This window comes from Ovis canadensis, chromosome 6 (assembly GCF_042477335.2).
Source record: "Ovis canadensis isolate MfBH-ARS-UI-01 breed Bighorn chromosome 6, ARS-UI_OviCan_v2, whole genome shotgun sequence".
NCBI classification, from domain to species: Eukaryota; Metazoa; Chordata; class Mammalia; order Artiodactyla; family Bovidae; genus Ovis; species Ovis canadensis.
In genome coordinates, this window is record NC_091250.1 from 46260833 (window position 1) to 46276537 (window position 15705).

General features: G+C 38.5%; 1 protein-coding gene across 9 annotated transcripts in view; it reads right to left on the reverse strand.

The window, feature by feature from the left end:
• Nucleotides 1-15705, reverse strand: part of PDLIM5 (PDZ and LIM domain 5) — a 239224-nt gene that overhangs the window by 30160 nt on the left and 193359 nt on the right. For all 9 annotated transcript variants that reach the window (XM_069593676.1, XM_069593675.1, XM_069593673.1 and 6 more), the window contains one exon: nt 1562-1736. In XM_069593676.1, the coding sequence (XP_069449777.1) occupies nt 1562-1736 (175 nt within the window). The remainder of the gene's footprint in view (nt 1-1561; nt 1737-15705) is intronic.

Genomic DNA, 15705 nt, shown 5'->3' on the forward strand with positions numbered 1-15705 from the left:
CCCATTGATAGTGGTACTTAAAAAAAAAATGACTGTAACCATAAAGATACTATGACCAAGTGATGAGTGGGTCTAGAGTCATGTATGATCTGTTCAATTTAGACATTCACCAAATGCCTTTAGTGTGTCAGATATTACACTAGACTTCAAAAACCGCTACAGATTTCCTCCTTCTCACCACAACCATTATTACTCCTGCCACGGCTGCTGGTTAATTCTCATACAACAGGTATTCACTGTGGAAAATACAAACTAATTGAAAAATAACAGCTTATAAAATAGCATGTTATGCTTCCATTTCTAGAAAACAGTATCTGTCCTTGTGTATTTGTAAGTGTGTTTTAAACTGTGAACTAAAATACTAATAGTGGGTATCCTGGGAGGTGTAATTATATATGAATTTTTATTTTTGCTTTCTGTTTTCCTATAGTTTGGAAATGTTACAATGAACGTGGACTACCTTTAAGAGGCAAAAGCTACTTTAAAAAAAAAATCACGTACTCTGTGTTGTGTTCTTGACACATTTATTATTTAATAGTGGGTTAAGGGGAAGGGTATTTATATTTGGTTCTTAAATAAGATATTGAGACTCCCTGAGCTCCATTTTAAGTAGTAACTAGAAACATTACCCTAAGCAATAACTATGTAAGAAAAGAGGGGAAAATGCAAGTAAGTCTTAACCTTATTCAAGTTTAGAGACATTGTTGTTTCAACTATTACAAAACAGGGTAAATTAAAAACGAGGAGGGAGCTTGAGCAGGCATTTCAAGTAATCATCTGTTACAGCCAGCAAGCAACTCATAGAGGCAGCAAGGTCCTCTGGTGGGATCCCTGTATTAACATTCACACCTAAACCTCATAACATTTTAAAAGTCACTTGTTCAGAAATGCTGAGGTTTAATAAGTGCTAGTGTAGTGCAGTCACTTAAGAGCTTAGCCTTTTCTGCTTTTTGGAATTCAAGAAACAATAAAATACATTTGGATCAAAAATATTTTACTTTATTTTTATTTTTTTATTGTTTTTATTTATTTATTTTAGTTTTTTATTTTTTAAATTTTAAAATCTTTGTTATGACCTAATACAAAAAGCAAAACATTTATGAATAGATCCGAAGGTAATTTTATCTTTCAAGGCTTAGTGTGAAAATGCAATCTTTTCTCTAGGGCTCAAAATTCTTTATTTTACATCATTAGTTACTTTTCATCTAAATGAGAGTCCTCACTTTTCTAATTTGTGAAATAATGAAGTTCTATGGGGTCCCTTTGAGTCTTAATATTTCATTATTCTCTGAAATGCCACATTAATCATTATTTTTCTTAGTTCTGATAGGAATGAATAACTGACTAAATTGGTATTTTTAGTTATATTTTCACAGAGCCCAGAATTACTTTTTATTAAAATAGGGTCTAATAAATATGTCTAATGTATCTACCTCCACAATAACTATTACATAGAAATAAATATTCTCATTAATAAAATTTCTAATCTTTCAAAATATTAAAAAAAAATCAACACTGGGACTAAGCCTTCTCAATAAAAACTTTAAATCAAATGACCAACCTGATAACCTGGTTGCAGTGGGCGCACATCGGAGTTCGTTTCCCTGCGGGAATATGCTCGGCTCTTTGCACCAAAGTGTCCTCGTCACTGGGCTGAGGCTGCCCTCTGGCTGAGTTAGCTGGTGCCACAGCTCCTGTGGATGGCCCACTGCTTACGACTCTTCCAGTGGAAGGTGCTAGGAGTTAAAACAAGGGAATCAGAATGAGAATAAACCAAATATAAGCTTTTCCTAATAATCAAATGCATGCATGCATGCTCAGTCATGTCGGACTCAGTGACGCCATGCACTGTAGCCTGCCAGGCTCCTCTGTCCATGGAACTTTTCAAGCAAGAGTACTGGAGTGAGTTGCCAGTTCCTCCCCCAGGGGATCTTCCCGACCCAGGGATCAAACCCACATCTCTTTGGTCTCCTGCACTGGCAGGCGAATTCTTTACCACTAGCGCCACCTGGGAAGCCCCTCCCCTCCTCAATAAAGCACTTCACTTTAAAAAGTAATCCATCCACTCACTTCTTCACTCATTCACTCACACTTTATGGAGAGATTATGGATCAAATGCTGGACTGAAACTATAGAGTTAAATAGAAAAATTCAAAGACTGTAATCCAGTGAAAGAGTTATGATAGATGACGGGAGAGAATGCTTTCCAGAGGAGATATGGTTAATATCGAATACGGATGGTGAAGTGTTTCTAGTCATCCAGATGCCTCTGCTAACCATTAATCATATTTAACTCAGAATGTATCAGAGGTACATTACAGATGCCAGTGAACTCCCTATATTCTCTCCTGTCCTGTATTGCCTAAGAATACTGTGAAATTGGTCACCAGTCATATAAGGGAGGTACAAAAGTGTCATCCTAGGGCTTTCCTCTCCCTCGTCTGTGGTTATGATGGGTTCTGCTGAAGCTTCATTCCTGGTTCCTGATTTTTCCCCCTCATCTCTATCCCTGCAATACTGTCCTGGTTTATGTTCAAGACCTCCCACCTGGACTAACCACCAAATGTCTTATCCTTCTGCCGCCACTGAGGACTGAAATCTTACTTGATCAGAACTCTGCATAAATGATTCCAAGGATCTTCCTCTTCTTCCATCAGTGAGTGTAGTCCAAGCTTCTAAGCGCCACATATAGGTCCTCCAGTGGTCTCCACTTTCCCTGCAGCCTCACTTGTCACCATCCTCTGCCTCTCTCTTTACTACAGTGAACACCAGACTGCCTCATTGTCCCTGTGAGGCATCTGTCCATTCACAGCCTGCCCTCACTCTCATCTCTGCTTTCCCCTGTTCACCTAGCAACCTCTACTTGGTACAATGCAGCCCAGGAGTCAACTGTTCTAAAGTCTTCCCCAGCTACCTCTCCCCACTGTAAGAAGAAGGGACAATCTCCCCATTATATCTCCCCACTGCCCCTCCACGTAATCCAGAGTCATGTCTCTTTCTCATGTTCCCGTAATTTGCTGTGAATGACTTTATAGAGGATGCTCCCTGAGGGCAGGAACTAGGTTTTATTCCTTGCCCCAGCAACTAACACAGTGTCCAGAATGAATGAATGAATAAACTGGAATCAATACATAAATGAACAACTGCAACAACTGTGAAGAATTAAAACCAACAGAAGGCCTGTTCTTCACCCGCAGGCAATTAAAACATGGTAGAAGCGACAAGGCTTATAAATTCTAATGGTTTAAAAGGAACAATTTTTAAGAATGCATATAAATAATATAAATTAACAGGATGTGTGTATGTATGTGTGTACAGTTATATATGTATGTGTGTATATCAACGGGATTCACATTAAAGGTGTGGTTAGAATTGGACAAACTTAATTAGGATAACTGAAAGACTAATTCTTTCTCATGAAAATAAAGCCTATTTGCAATGATGTGCAATTTCAGATCCAGAAAGTCGGCATTTATAAACAGCTAGCACATCTCCAGTGCTCTGCCTGGCACCTGAGCTGTGAAATGGCATTTTACAGGCTGGGAGCTCAACTAGTGTCCCTGTTTCAAGGGATTCAACTGAACTAGGAACCTGTTTTACTTTCTCTTACAGAACAGGACAGAAAATTACTGCAATACCCATACCGTGTATGTTCTTCCTTGTTTCCTAGCTTCCACTTTCTCTTACAGAAATGGGAAAAAGTTACTGCAATATCCATACTGTAATCCATACTGTGGAAAGAATATCCTTTTCTCCTGTTCTCTAATGTATACAACACAACTCTCCTTCAATTTCTGTATGCAGGCCCGACTGCTCTCGGAGAAATGCAGATAAGCATCTTCAACGCCAAATCGTCTTCTTGTCATTGGCTTCAAAATACACAACACGGGTTTCATCTGCTAGGGTACATTACAGGCTCATCCTGAGAAATCCGAGGTGTCTGAATTCTCCCACTTACTCAGGAATGGTCCTCTGGCTCCTCTATTTCTGTCAGTTCCCAGACCCTAACAGCTGGTCACTGGAAATGTGTTCAAGGTCTGTTCATTAATGCAAACCCATGCTTTGGCACTTGAGTCCTGGGCTTCCCTGCTGGCCCAGACGGTTAAGAATGCATCTACAACGCGGGAGACCTGGGTTTGATTCCTGGGTTGGGAAGATCCCCTGGAGAAGAGCATGGCAACCCACTCCAGGATTCTTGCCTGGAGAATCCCATGGATCGAGGAGCCTGGTGGGCTACAGTCCATGGGGTCACAAAGAGTTGGACACAACTGAGCGACTAACACTTGAATTCCTGAAGTCTGGACAATTATACATCTCCTAACAAGTCTGTCTGCTGCCATCTCTTTTTCAAGCTAATCTGCTAGATTATTTTTCCAAATACAATACTCTGCTCATATTTTCTGGCTTACAAAGCTTTCATAACTCTTCCCTGCAAGCTGCATATACCACTGACAGTCTAGTCCCTCCATGAGTTCATGCCAGTCTTCTTTACAATCTTGTCTTTTACACTCAGCCAAATACCTACTATTATCAACAAACTCAATTATCTTTATTTAACATTTAACTTGTGCCATCCTTACCTGAAGGCACTATTCTCAAATCCTTACAACAGCCCTATGATGTAGGCATGATCAGTACCATGTTTTCACTCTAGCTGAGGCAAAGAGAGGTTAAGAAGCCAGCCTAACATCACACAACAAATAAAGGGCAACCCTAAAGCAGGCGGTCTGGTTCCAGAATCTGTGCTCTTAAACACTATGCAATTGTCTGCTCATTGTCCCTTCCCTGAATGTGCTGTGCTGGGCCCTGCTTCTTTGACCCATGGCCAGTGAAATGTCCCTTTCTCCACAGCTATTCGTGGTTTTCCCATTCTGCAAGGCTCATAGAAATTCTGTTTTCTTCCCCATTATTCCCTGACCATCCCAGCCAGAAGTGTTCTCTCATCCCTCTTAACATATTTAACACACCCATCTATGTAATATATTTGCTATTTATCAATATCCTATAATATCTTTTTCTTCCTATGTCAATGATAAACTCGGTGAATGAGAACTTTTTATCAACTTCTTTCTAACATTACCAGAAAACTGCCTTAAAAACAGAAGGCAAAAAATTAATATTTAATCAAGTAAACAAAAAAGGGAAGGTTCTAAATCACTTTCATTGTGCCTTTTTAAAGAACAGGATTGCGATAGTTTTAAAACGTGGATTAGGTTCAGGATTTCAAACAGTGGGAAAGTTACCAATTGAAAAATCTCAAAATCAGACCTCAAAGGGAGTCAAACCCTTTCATCTACCATATGCCTTTATTTTATCACATTATCTATGCATAAGCCCTAAAGTACTGAGTCACTGAGGCATTTTTAGCAATAAAAGAGTGTAGTAATTTTCCATCGGTCATTGTAAAATGGGACATAATCCATCTGGCCCATGCCTCAGGGAGAAGATACATGGAGGAACTAAGTTATTTACCATGAGGAGCCATTTTTGAACACGAAACATGTGACTGTGTCTTAAACGCATATAAACAGGCTCTAAGCTCACTGCTGTACCTTCCTTGGGAAGAAAGCCTTGCTTTTTTGTTACTGCTCCATTTTAGCCACTTTGGATGAGACAAATTCTCACACCTCTGTTTTCTTGCTGCGTTTGCTAGTACACTGGCCCGCACACAAAGCTACACAAGCTTATTAATTACCAAGCCCCAAACATTTCCAAGGAACAGTTATTTCCCATATGAATAAAGTGATGTTTCATTTCTTCAGACTGAATTTCTCACTACTCCAGCACAGAAGTAGGCAACTTTTGAGCCATCAAGTACCAACCCCCTGGCCTCTGCTCATCTGGCTTATTGGGGAGAGGAAGGTGTGAGAAGGTGAGGTTTTGGAAAAGGGGAAGCACCACAAATGAGTCCAGCTTCCTTTAAAATTCTGTAGAAAACTGCACTGCCACACAGACAAAAACAGTCTTCCATGAGGAGTGCAGAGACCAAAATATCTCAAACTTATTGACCCTGCCATAAAAATCAGTTTTATGCAGGAAAAAATATACATCTCTTTAGGGATAGCAGTTTAAAGATCTCAATCTACTGATCTGTAATAAAACCAGATTTTTCTTTTAAGTTCTAATAAAAGTATTAAATGGGAGCTCTGAATTAGCTCCATTTCATAATCTAGAAATCTAAGTCACAAAAATGTAAGTGACTTATTTAAACTGAATAATGAGTGAGTCACAATGAGAACATTAAAAGGAGGTTAGTTTTCGACTCAAGCTTTCCTTTTTAACCTTAATCTTGAATGACTTCCATTAAATTAGGCTTGTTTTGTGGCTGATCTCTACCCAATGGAATCAAGTTTAAAAGTTAATTTTTTTTTTGTATCAAATATATTTCAGCACCATAAAACTCATCTAGAAACTTAAAGCCCGTAGCTATTCTCCAAACTAACAGTGTTAATGAGATGTCTTTTATTAACTTTAGAGTGCTTACTTATGAGTTTTCTAAAGATTTGGAATGAAATACATTCTAAGCTTTATTTTCAGCACTATGATAGTCAAGCCTAAGATTACAAAGACTAACATTAAATAAGTTAATGTAAATTAGTTGGAAAGCCCAGCAGCACACTAGAATACTTTCTCAGTATTTAATATGTAAATTGTCAAATTAATCAAGTAAAGTAAAACTAACACACAAAATGTTAAGTTTTTCATTTTTAAAATATCTGTCATAAGCATATATCTGAGTAGTCCAAGGGGCAATACTTTTTAAAAAAGCAAATAAACTGACTTACTAATCGTGAGTCTTACTTTACTGCAAAGAAATGAAGTCATCTCTTTTAGACTACAGATAATAAATTGGAGATAAAGAATTTTAAAAAATTGAACCACATAATATTCATTAATTTAGTAGAAAACATACCTCCTGTTATTGGGGAAATCTCTGTGATATATCACTTGGAAAGATAAAGTGAAAACTCTTTACTCTAGAAAGATCTTAACTGCATTCTTCCCCAAGCACATGATTCAAGTTTGAATTATTTAGCAAATCAGTTAACACAAGTTTTAAGCACTCTTATCCTGAGTTTTCATTTTCTTTTCTAACCATTGTAAGGTCCTAACCAAGTGATTTCTCAAGTTGATCCAAGTAAATCCTCAGTAATGGGGCACATAAGAATATAACTGGGGATTTGTATAATATTATAAAAGACTATGTAATGTATATGGAATTAGAAATTATCTAATTATTTACTATGTGGTTCAAATATACCTAAGCTCACTAAAAGGCACTTGTTTATATAAAAAGAGTTTCTGGAGAGAAAACATAGATTAAGACCTTCAGAACTCCAGGTAGTTCAATGTGTGAACTCTCTGAAAACCCAGATGTTTTCCAACTGTAATAAGGTAGGTTACATGACATTTTTGCTTTCTATCTCTGTTCAAAAAAAAGCTGTTGGTTCGAAACCAATATTCTTAAAAACAAATAGTGAAGATTATAATGTATACATTAAATACCTGGCCAGGCTGTACCTGAATGAACATGAAATTCATCTGTTAATTCCTCTGGTTCAAGTCAAATCATTCAACTACCAGTAAAATCTTATTACTGGCATCTATTAGGTGAAAAAATACTACATTATGTCAGACTTTATTTGGAAACTTAACATAAGTCAACTGGGGCTGGGGGACAAAAGCCCCACAAACAAACAGATGTTGCTATTGTCTTTCAAGGTAGGTTTCTCTTACTAAACATAGTGCTTTCGAACTGCTGAACATATCATTCAATAGGAGAGCAAGTTGGTGTTGAAAGATGAACTGCCCACAACAATATGAGAAATACATAACCTAACTTCTTACCACATCCAGAGTATGTCCCAGTTTAAGCAGTCATTATCTCTTGTTTGGCTTATTGCAGCAATGGCCTGAGTTCTTGCTCTGTCCTTCCTAAGACATGGAAGCCAAGGAAAACTAAACTGGCTCATCTCAAGCTACTCCTCTGCTCCAACAACTCACTTCTAACTCAGAACTGAAAGCAAAGGTCCTACCGACTCTGACTCCAGCTATCTCTCTGGCCTGATCCGGCACTCTTCCTTTGCTCACTAGCCACGGGGCACACTGTCTTCCTTCAGTTCAGTTCAGTCGCTCATTCGTGTCCGACTCTTTGCAACCCCATGGACTGCAGCACACCAGGTCTCCCTGTCCATCACCAACTCCCGGAGTTCACCCAAACTCATGTCCATTGAGTTGGTGATGCCATCCAACCATCTCATCCTCTGTCGTCCCCTTCTCCTCCCATCTTCAATCTTTCCCAGCACCAGGGTCTTTTCAAATGAGTCAGCTCTTTGCATCAGGTGGCCAAAGTATTGGAGTTTCAGCTTCAACATCAGTCCTTCCAGTGAACACCAGGACTGATCTCCTTTAGGATGGACTGGTTGGATCTCCTTACTATCTCCTGTCTTCCTAACTATTTCTATAAATGGCCAGTGTGCTTCTGATTCAGGCCCTTTGTAGTTTCTATTCCCTCTGCCTGGAAATATTTTCCCCAGGTGTTTCCATGGCTTCCTCCCTCATTTCCTTCCCGTCCTCTGCTCAGAGGTCATTTTACCAATGTGGCTCTTTCTGATCACCCTATATAAAGGAGCAACCCTCTCCCTTCAAGCCAGCATTCCCATACTCCTTAACCAGTTTATCATCCCCATCTAATGAATTTATATTCTTCTTATTGCTTTTTATTGCCTCTCTCTCCATACCTTGAGGCCAGAGATGCTGCCTAATTTATTCACTGCTGTATCTCTAGCACCTAGAACAGTTGCTGGCATTTTGCTTAACAAATCTTTGTTTCAAGAATGACTCCAGCACCAAAATTACTGTCTTCCCATGGAAAGGAAACAGACTTGTTAGCGAAACTACTGTTTCTAGGATTGGGACAAAAAAAGTCAACATGGAAAGTCTAGAATATTTTGTCAGAAAGCTAAAACGCTAGCAAAGAACTAGAGTTGTATCAAGTGACTTGAAGCAGATGAGACCTTCTGAGCATTAATAATAACTACAAAGACTGAAATACTTCAAATAAATTTACACGCAATCACAATGGTTTTATAATTTTAAAAACCACATTGATCACCTTTAGAGGATGCTAAGGAAACAATTCATTTATTTGAAAAACCGGTAAAATGTAGTAAAGAGGAAAAAAAATCTAGCTTTACAATTTATCACCTGATAGGCAATCATGTTTTCAGCTAGATCCTATTCATTCCTCTGCTGTCTCTGAACTATTTGAAGCAATTTCAAGATCAATCCTTTATTTCATAATATTTCAACCTCACTTCTAGAGTACTCTTTTAAAAAATCTACCCAATAATACCATTATCACATCTAAAATAAAACAAAAATTTCCTTAACCTCATCAAATAATCAAGTTTCCAGTTTGCTTCTGATTATAGCTTCCTCTCACTATTGCAACATATGGCTAAACATGGACTGGCTTACACACAGCACAGGTGCACTGTTTTACAGTTCTCCTCCACGGATATCAGGCCAGACTCAAGGTGATGGCAGGGCTGTTGCTTCCTAAAAGCCCTAGGGAAAATCCATTTCCTTGCTTTTTTCCATCTTTTAGAGCTGTCCAAATTCCACGGTTCAGGGCCCTCTCACACCAGCTCAAAACCAGCAGACTGAGTCCTTCTTACACTACAGCACTCTAGATTCTCTCTTTGCTTCCCTCTTCCGCTTTTAAAGGTCCTGGTGATTACAATGGGCCCACCAGGATAATTATTTTATTTTAAGCTCAGCTAATGAACAACTGTAATTCCATCAGCATCCCAAATTCCCCTGTGACATGAAATACAACATATTTGCAGGTTCTGGATATTAGGACATGGACATCTTTGTGGGGACATTATTCTACTTACCACATACACCCCAACACAGTATTAATCGAGATCCAAATAGGAAAGGTCCACATACTACATTTGGTGTCTCTTAAATATTTTAGTCTATAATTCCTTCCAACTCCCTCCCTACTCCTTGCAAAATACCTATAGAAGAAACTAAGTCTCCAGTTGTATGTTCGTGTGTGTATTTGAACTTTTTCTATAGTAAAAAGCTAAAGAAAAGTTTTATACCTATTAAACTGAATCATTTATTTACAAAAACAATATAAGGTATTATTATTACTGCTTGATGGATCAGGAATACAAAGCTCAGAAAGGGTAAGTGATCTGCCTGAAGACATTCCCTGTGGTTCATATGGTAAAGAATCTGCCTGCAACGCAGCAGACCCAGGTTTGATCCCTGGGTTGGGAAGATACCTTGGAGAAGGGAATGGCTACCCACTCCAGTAATCTTGCTTGGAGAATTCCATGGACAGAGGAACTTGGCAGGCTATAGTCCATGGGATCATGAAGAGTCAGGCGCAACTGAGTGACTAACATTTTTCTTTCATGCAAAGCAATAAAATGAAGCAAATGTTTTTTGAATTTAACTATTATGTATCAGGAAAAGGCGATGGCAACCCACTCCAGTGTTCTTGCCTGGAGAATCCCAGGGATGGGGGAGCCTGGTGGGCTGCTGTCTATGGGGTCACACAGAATCGGACATGACTGAAGTGACTTAGCAGCAGCAGCAGCATTATGTATCAAATAATGCACTGGGCTTTACTGCTACAAACAAGACACACATGATTTCTGCCCTCCCTGAGTTTAAAGATTACAGACCAGAAGAACTGATTCATTTGAAAAGACCCTGATGCTGAGAAAGACTGAAGGCGGGAGGAGAAGGGGACAACAGAGGATGAAATGGTTGGATGGCATCACCGACTCATGTACATGAGTTCGAGTAAACTCTGGGAGTTGGTGATGGACAGGGAGGCCTGGTGTGCTGCAGTGCATGGGGTCGCAGAGAGTCAGACATGACTGAGCAACTGAACTGAACAGACCAGAAATCAGTCAGTTATGTTAAAGTGGGGTCAGTGCTAGAATGATGGAAAGATAATGAGTTTAATTATAGATATTCAGTCAGTCACATAGATAATTATAGATAGTCAGTGTGGCAGGCACTACATTACATGAAGGTACCCAATAGAGGATAAAACATATTTTGTCCTTTCTTTCATAGATCTAAGGCCTTTTTTTTTGTTTGTTTTTGAGTTGGAGGTTCTTGTGGTTTTCTAAGTATAGACAGTCTACTGAACATATGAACTCAGGAAAAAGATCTGATCTAGAATTACTCAAGAGTTATCAGCATATTGATGGCAACTGAGGCTGTGGGAATTAATGAGATTGTTCAGGGAAAGAGTAGCATGAATTAGAAGAGCTCTTAAGGTATAAGACAAATAATAGAAATACTCTGGGAACAGAGAGAGAGGCAGGAGCAAGAACCAGGAGAGTACATCATGGAAGCCAAAGAAGCAGAGTAGAGAATATATGGGATCCAAAATCATTTCTGTATGACTCCAGAGCCTACGATACCACACATTCATTCATCACATATTGACCACATGCTTACTGTGTGCCAAGCTCTTTGCCAGGCACTACCTTGACCCATGAAAATATGAAAGCAGATCTTCTTGAATGTATCTAAACCTGGAAGTATTAACTTCTACACCAGTTGAGAAGAAGGGGACAGTGATAACTGAGGTGATTAATTTCTGCTATTTTAATTTCCTTAATAAGCTTGCTAGGATAAATTTTGGAATAATGTATGAAAGCATTATTTTTTATTTGCCCTGGTACACTTAACATCTTAGATGATCACTTTTAAGCCCTTCATGTATTCTGTAAAAGATATATTTCCCACAGAGATCTAACTTTCTTTCCCTCCACCTGGCTGCACATCCTTTCCAGCCATTATAATTAATGGCTGCAAAGTTCCTGAAATATAACATATGGATATAAAGCTTGATTCTTCAATGTTTTGAGAAATATTTCAGAGAATTTATATAAGTCGCTTCAGAAAGGGAAATATAATTATAAATCTAATGCTTTTGCTAAGGACAAAGAAGCTTGAAGCATTAAGTGCTGAATCCATTTTTGTGCAAACTCTACTGATGTAAATATTTCAGCTACTACATCTGAATTAAAACAACAGAGAAAGTCATGGTAGTAAATCTGCAAATAACCATAAAATATGTTTTAAGTATCCTATAATATTTCATTCTCAGTGAGTCAGAAATAAGGCCGATATCAAAAATATTAATATTATCCCTCAAAAGAAAAAAGACAAATGTTTACAGCCTGGATAAGACAGAGAGAAGTCATATGTGAGGTTTATGGTGTGAAAAACAACTGGCTCTTCCACAAGGGGTATTCCGTTATAAACACTGAGGCTAATGTTGTCCTCATATAAATAACTGGGTTACATCAAAGTGACACTCTGGCTCTCTTGAGGAGATGAAGTATTGTAATTCAGCATCTCAGAGAATGTGTTCACAAAGGTATGGTAGAAATTTTACACATACTAAATTGAGTAGCAGCAACGGTAACACACTTGCATATTATCATAGAAGGCAAACGCATTCTCTGTCCCTTCCCCAACCGCCTCAAACAGATGGTGGTCATGAGAAATGTAGAATCTGTGCGTTTTGTCTGTCAAGCCCCTTATGCTGAAAGCATAAACAACAGCCTACTCTTCATAATCCAGGCATGAAATCATATCCAGTAGAAATTAAAAAGGTTTAAAGTTGAGCCAAGATCTAGGATCAGAGGAAAGTACATTCTAGAGAGGTTTGCACAACTTTTATTAAGTGAAATCAAACTTAAATTCAATGATTAAAAGCAAAATTGGACAGATTAAACTATTATCATTTCCCTAAGCAGTGGAGAATGCTGGTATGTATGTCATAAAGAATTGGAACAGGTGCGCCCAAGGCTAAGTATCAAATATTTCTGCAACTTCAGGAGGTTAGTTTCTTCCATTAGCAACCAGCCTTTCAACTCTTAAGAACCCAGATTAAACTGGATCTCAAGTGTCTTAATTAAAGTGAGTGTGGGGACTTGAATTAGATTTTCTCTTCTTTTTTAGTTTTTGAATCACACATCATCAAAATTTGAGATATACAGACTTGCCTTTTCCTCCCTACTAACCTTACATTGAAAACTTCTATTTGGTTAAAGCTGCAAGTAAAACAAACCGAGTCTGTAACCAGCAGATAAAGACAAAATATAAAATACTGCAGATAAAATATGTTTTGCCAACAAATTATTTATCACTTATAGAGTATCCTAAATGATCTCAATACCACTGCTCTAATTTCAGATTTTATAATGGGAAGACAAGCTCATGCTATATATAATCTTGGGTGCTTAATGTGCTTCATGCTGAAGGGGATAGAGGGGTGGAAAAAGAAAAAGAACAAAATCACATAAAATATCTTAAAAAACAAACACAAATCTGAAGCCTGATTCATGACCTCAGGATACGGAAGAGGATCACTGTTAAACTCATTCAGACCTCTATAAGCTAAGGGTTTATCTAAAATATTAAATTTGTAGATTTTTGTTCGTATTTGAATGAGAAAATCATAAGGACATATCTTAAAATTATTTGTTCTCACATTATATCTGGAGTTCTCACATGTTATTTCCAAAGTAATGTGAAATCCAAACGAGCATGGGTTTCACCATTTTCCCACCAACTTTCATCTATTTACATATGTGAGAAAGCAACCTAGTCTCAGAAATCAAGGAGAAACCTACCTCGGATTTGAGTGATTATATAAATAGAATTTGAAACAGCTCAACTGGAATTCCATCACCTCCACTAGCTTTGTTCGTAGTGATGCTTTCTAAGGCCCACTTGACTTCACATTCCAAGATGTCTGGCTCTAGATTAGTGATCACATCATCATGATTATCTGGGTCGTGAAGATATTTTTTGTACAGTTCTTCTGTGTATTCTTGTCACCTCTTCTTAATATCTTCTGCTTCTGTTAGGTCCATACCATTTTTGTCCTTTATCGAGCCCATCTTTGCATGAAATGTCCCCTTGGTATCTCTAATTTTCTTGAAGAGATCTCTAGTTTTTCCCATTCTGCTGTTTTCCTCTATTTCTTTGCACTGATCGCTGAAGAAGGCTTTCTTATCTCTTCTTGCTATTCTTTGGAACTCTGCATTCAGATGCTTATATCTTTCCTTTTCTCCTTTGCTTTTCGCCTCTCTTCTTTTCACAGCTATTAGTAAGGCCTCCCCAGCCATTTTGCTTTTTTGCATTTCTTTTCCATGGGGATGGTCTTGATCCCTGTCTCCTTTACAATGTCACGAACCTCATTCCATAGTTCATCAGGAACTCTATCAGATCTATGCCCTTAAATCTATTTCTCACTTCCACTGTATAATCATAAGGGATTTGATTTAGGTCATACCTGAATGGTCTAGCAGTTTTCCCTACTTTCTTCAATTTAAGTCTGAATTTGGCAATAAGGAGTTCATGATCAGAGCCACAGTCAGCTCCCAGTCTTGTTTTTGTTGACTGTATAGAGCTTCTCCATCTTTGGCTGCAAAGAATATAATCAATCTGATTTCGGTGTTGACCATCTAGTGATGTCCATGTGTAGAGTCTTCTCTTGTGTTGTTGGAAGAGGGTGTTTGCTATGACCAGTGCATTTTCTTGGCAAAACTCTATTAGTCTTTGCCCTGCTTCATTCCACATTCCAAGGCCAAATTTGCCTGTTACTCCAGGTGTTTCTTGACTTCCTACTTTTGCATTCCAGTCCCCTATAATGAAAAGGACATCTTTTTTGGGTGTTAGTTCTAAAAGATCTTGTAGGTCTTCATAAAACCATTCAACTTCAGTTTCTTCAGTGTTACTGGTTGGGGCATAGACTTGGATAACTGTGATACTGAATGGTTTGCCTTGGAGACGAACAGAGATCATTCTGTCGTTTTTGAGACTGCATCCAAGTACTGCATTTCAGACTCTTTAGTTGACCATGATGGCTACTCCATTTCTTCTGAGGGATTCCTGCCCGCAGTAGTAGATATAATGGTCATCTGAGTTAAATTCACCCATTCCAGTCCATTTTAGTTCACTGATTCCTAGAATGTCGACGTTCACCCTTGCCATCTCTTGTTTGACCACTTCCAATTTGCCTTGATTCATGGACCTGACATTCCAGGTTCCTATGCAATATTGCTCTTTACAGCATCGGATCTTGCTTCTATCACCAGTCATATCCACAACTGGGTATTGTTTTTGCTTTGGCTCCATCCCTTCATTCTTTCTGGAGTTATTTCTCCACTGATCTACTGGGCACCTAATGACCTGGGGAGTTCCTCTTTTGGTATCCTATCACTAATCTAGAGCCAGACATCTTGGAATGTGAAGTCAAGTGGGCCTTAGGAAGCATCACTACGAACAAAGCTAGTGGAGGTGATGGAATTCCAGTTGAGCTGTTTTAAATCCTGAAAGATGATGCTGTGAAAGTGCTGCACTCAATATGCAAGCAAGTTTGGAAAACTCAGCAGTGGCCATAGGACTGGAAAAGGTCAGTTTTCATTCCAATTCCAAAGAAAGGCAATGCCAAAGAATGCTCAAACTACCGCACAATTGCACTCATCTCACATGCTAGTAAAGTAATGCTCAAAATTCTCCAAGCCAGACTTCAGGAATACGTGAACTGTGAACTCCTTGATGTTCAAGCTGGTTTCAGAAAAGGCAGAGGAACCAGAGATCAAATTGCCAACATCCGCTGGAGCATGGAAAAAGCAAGAGAGTTCC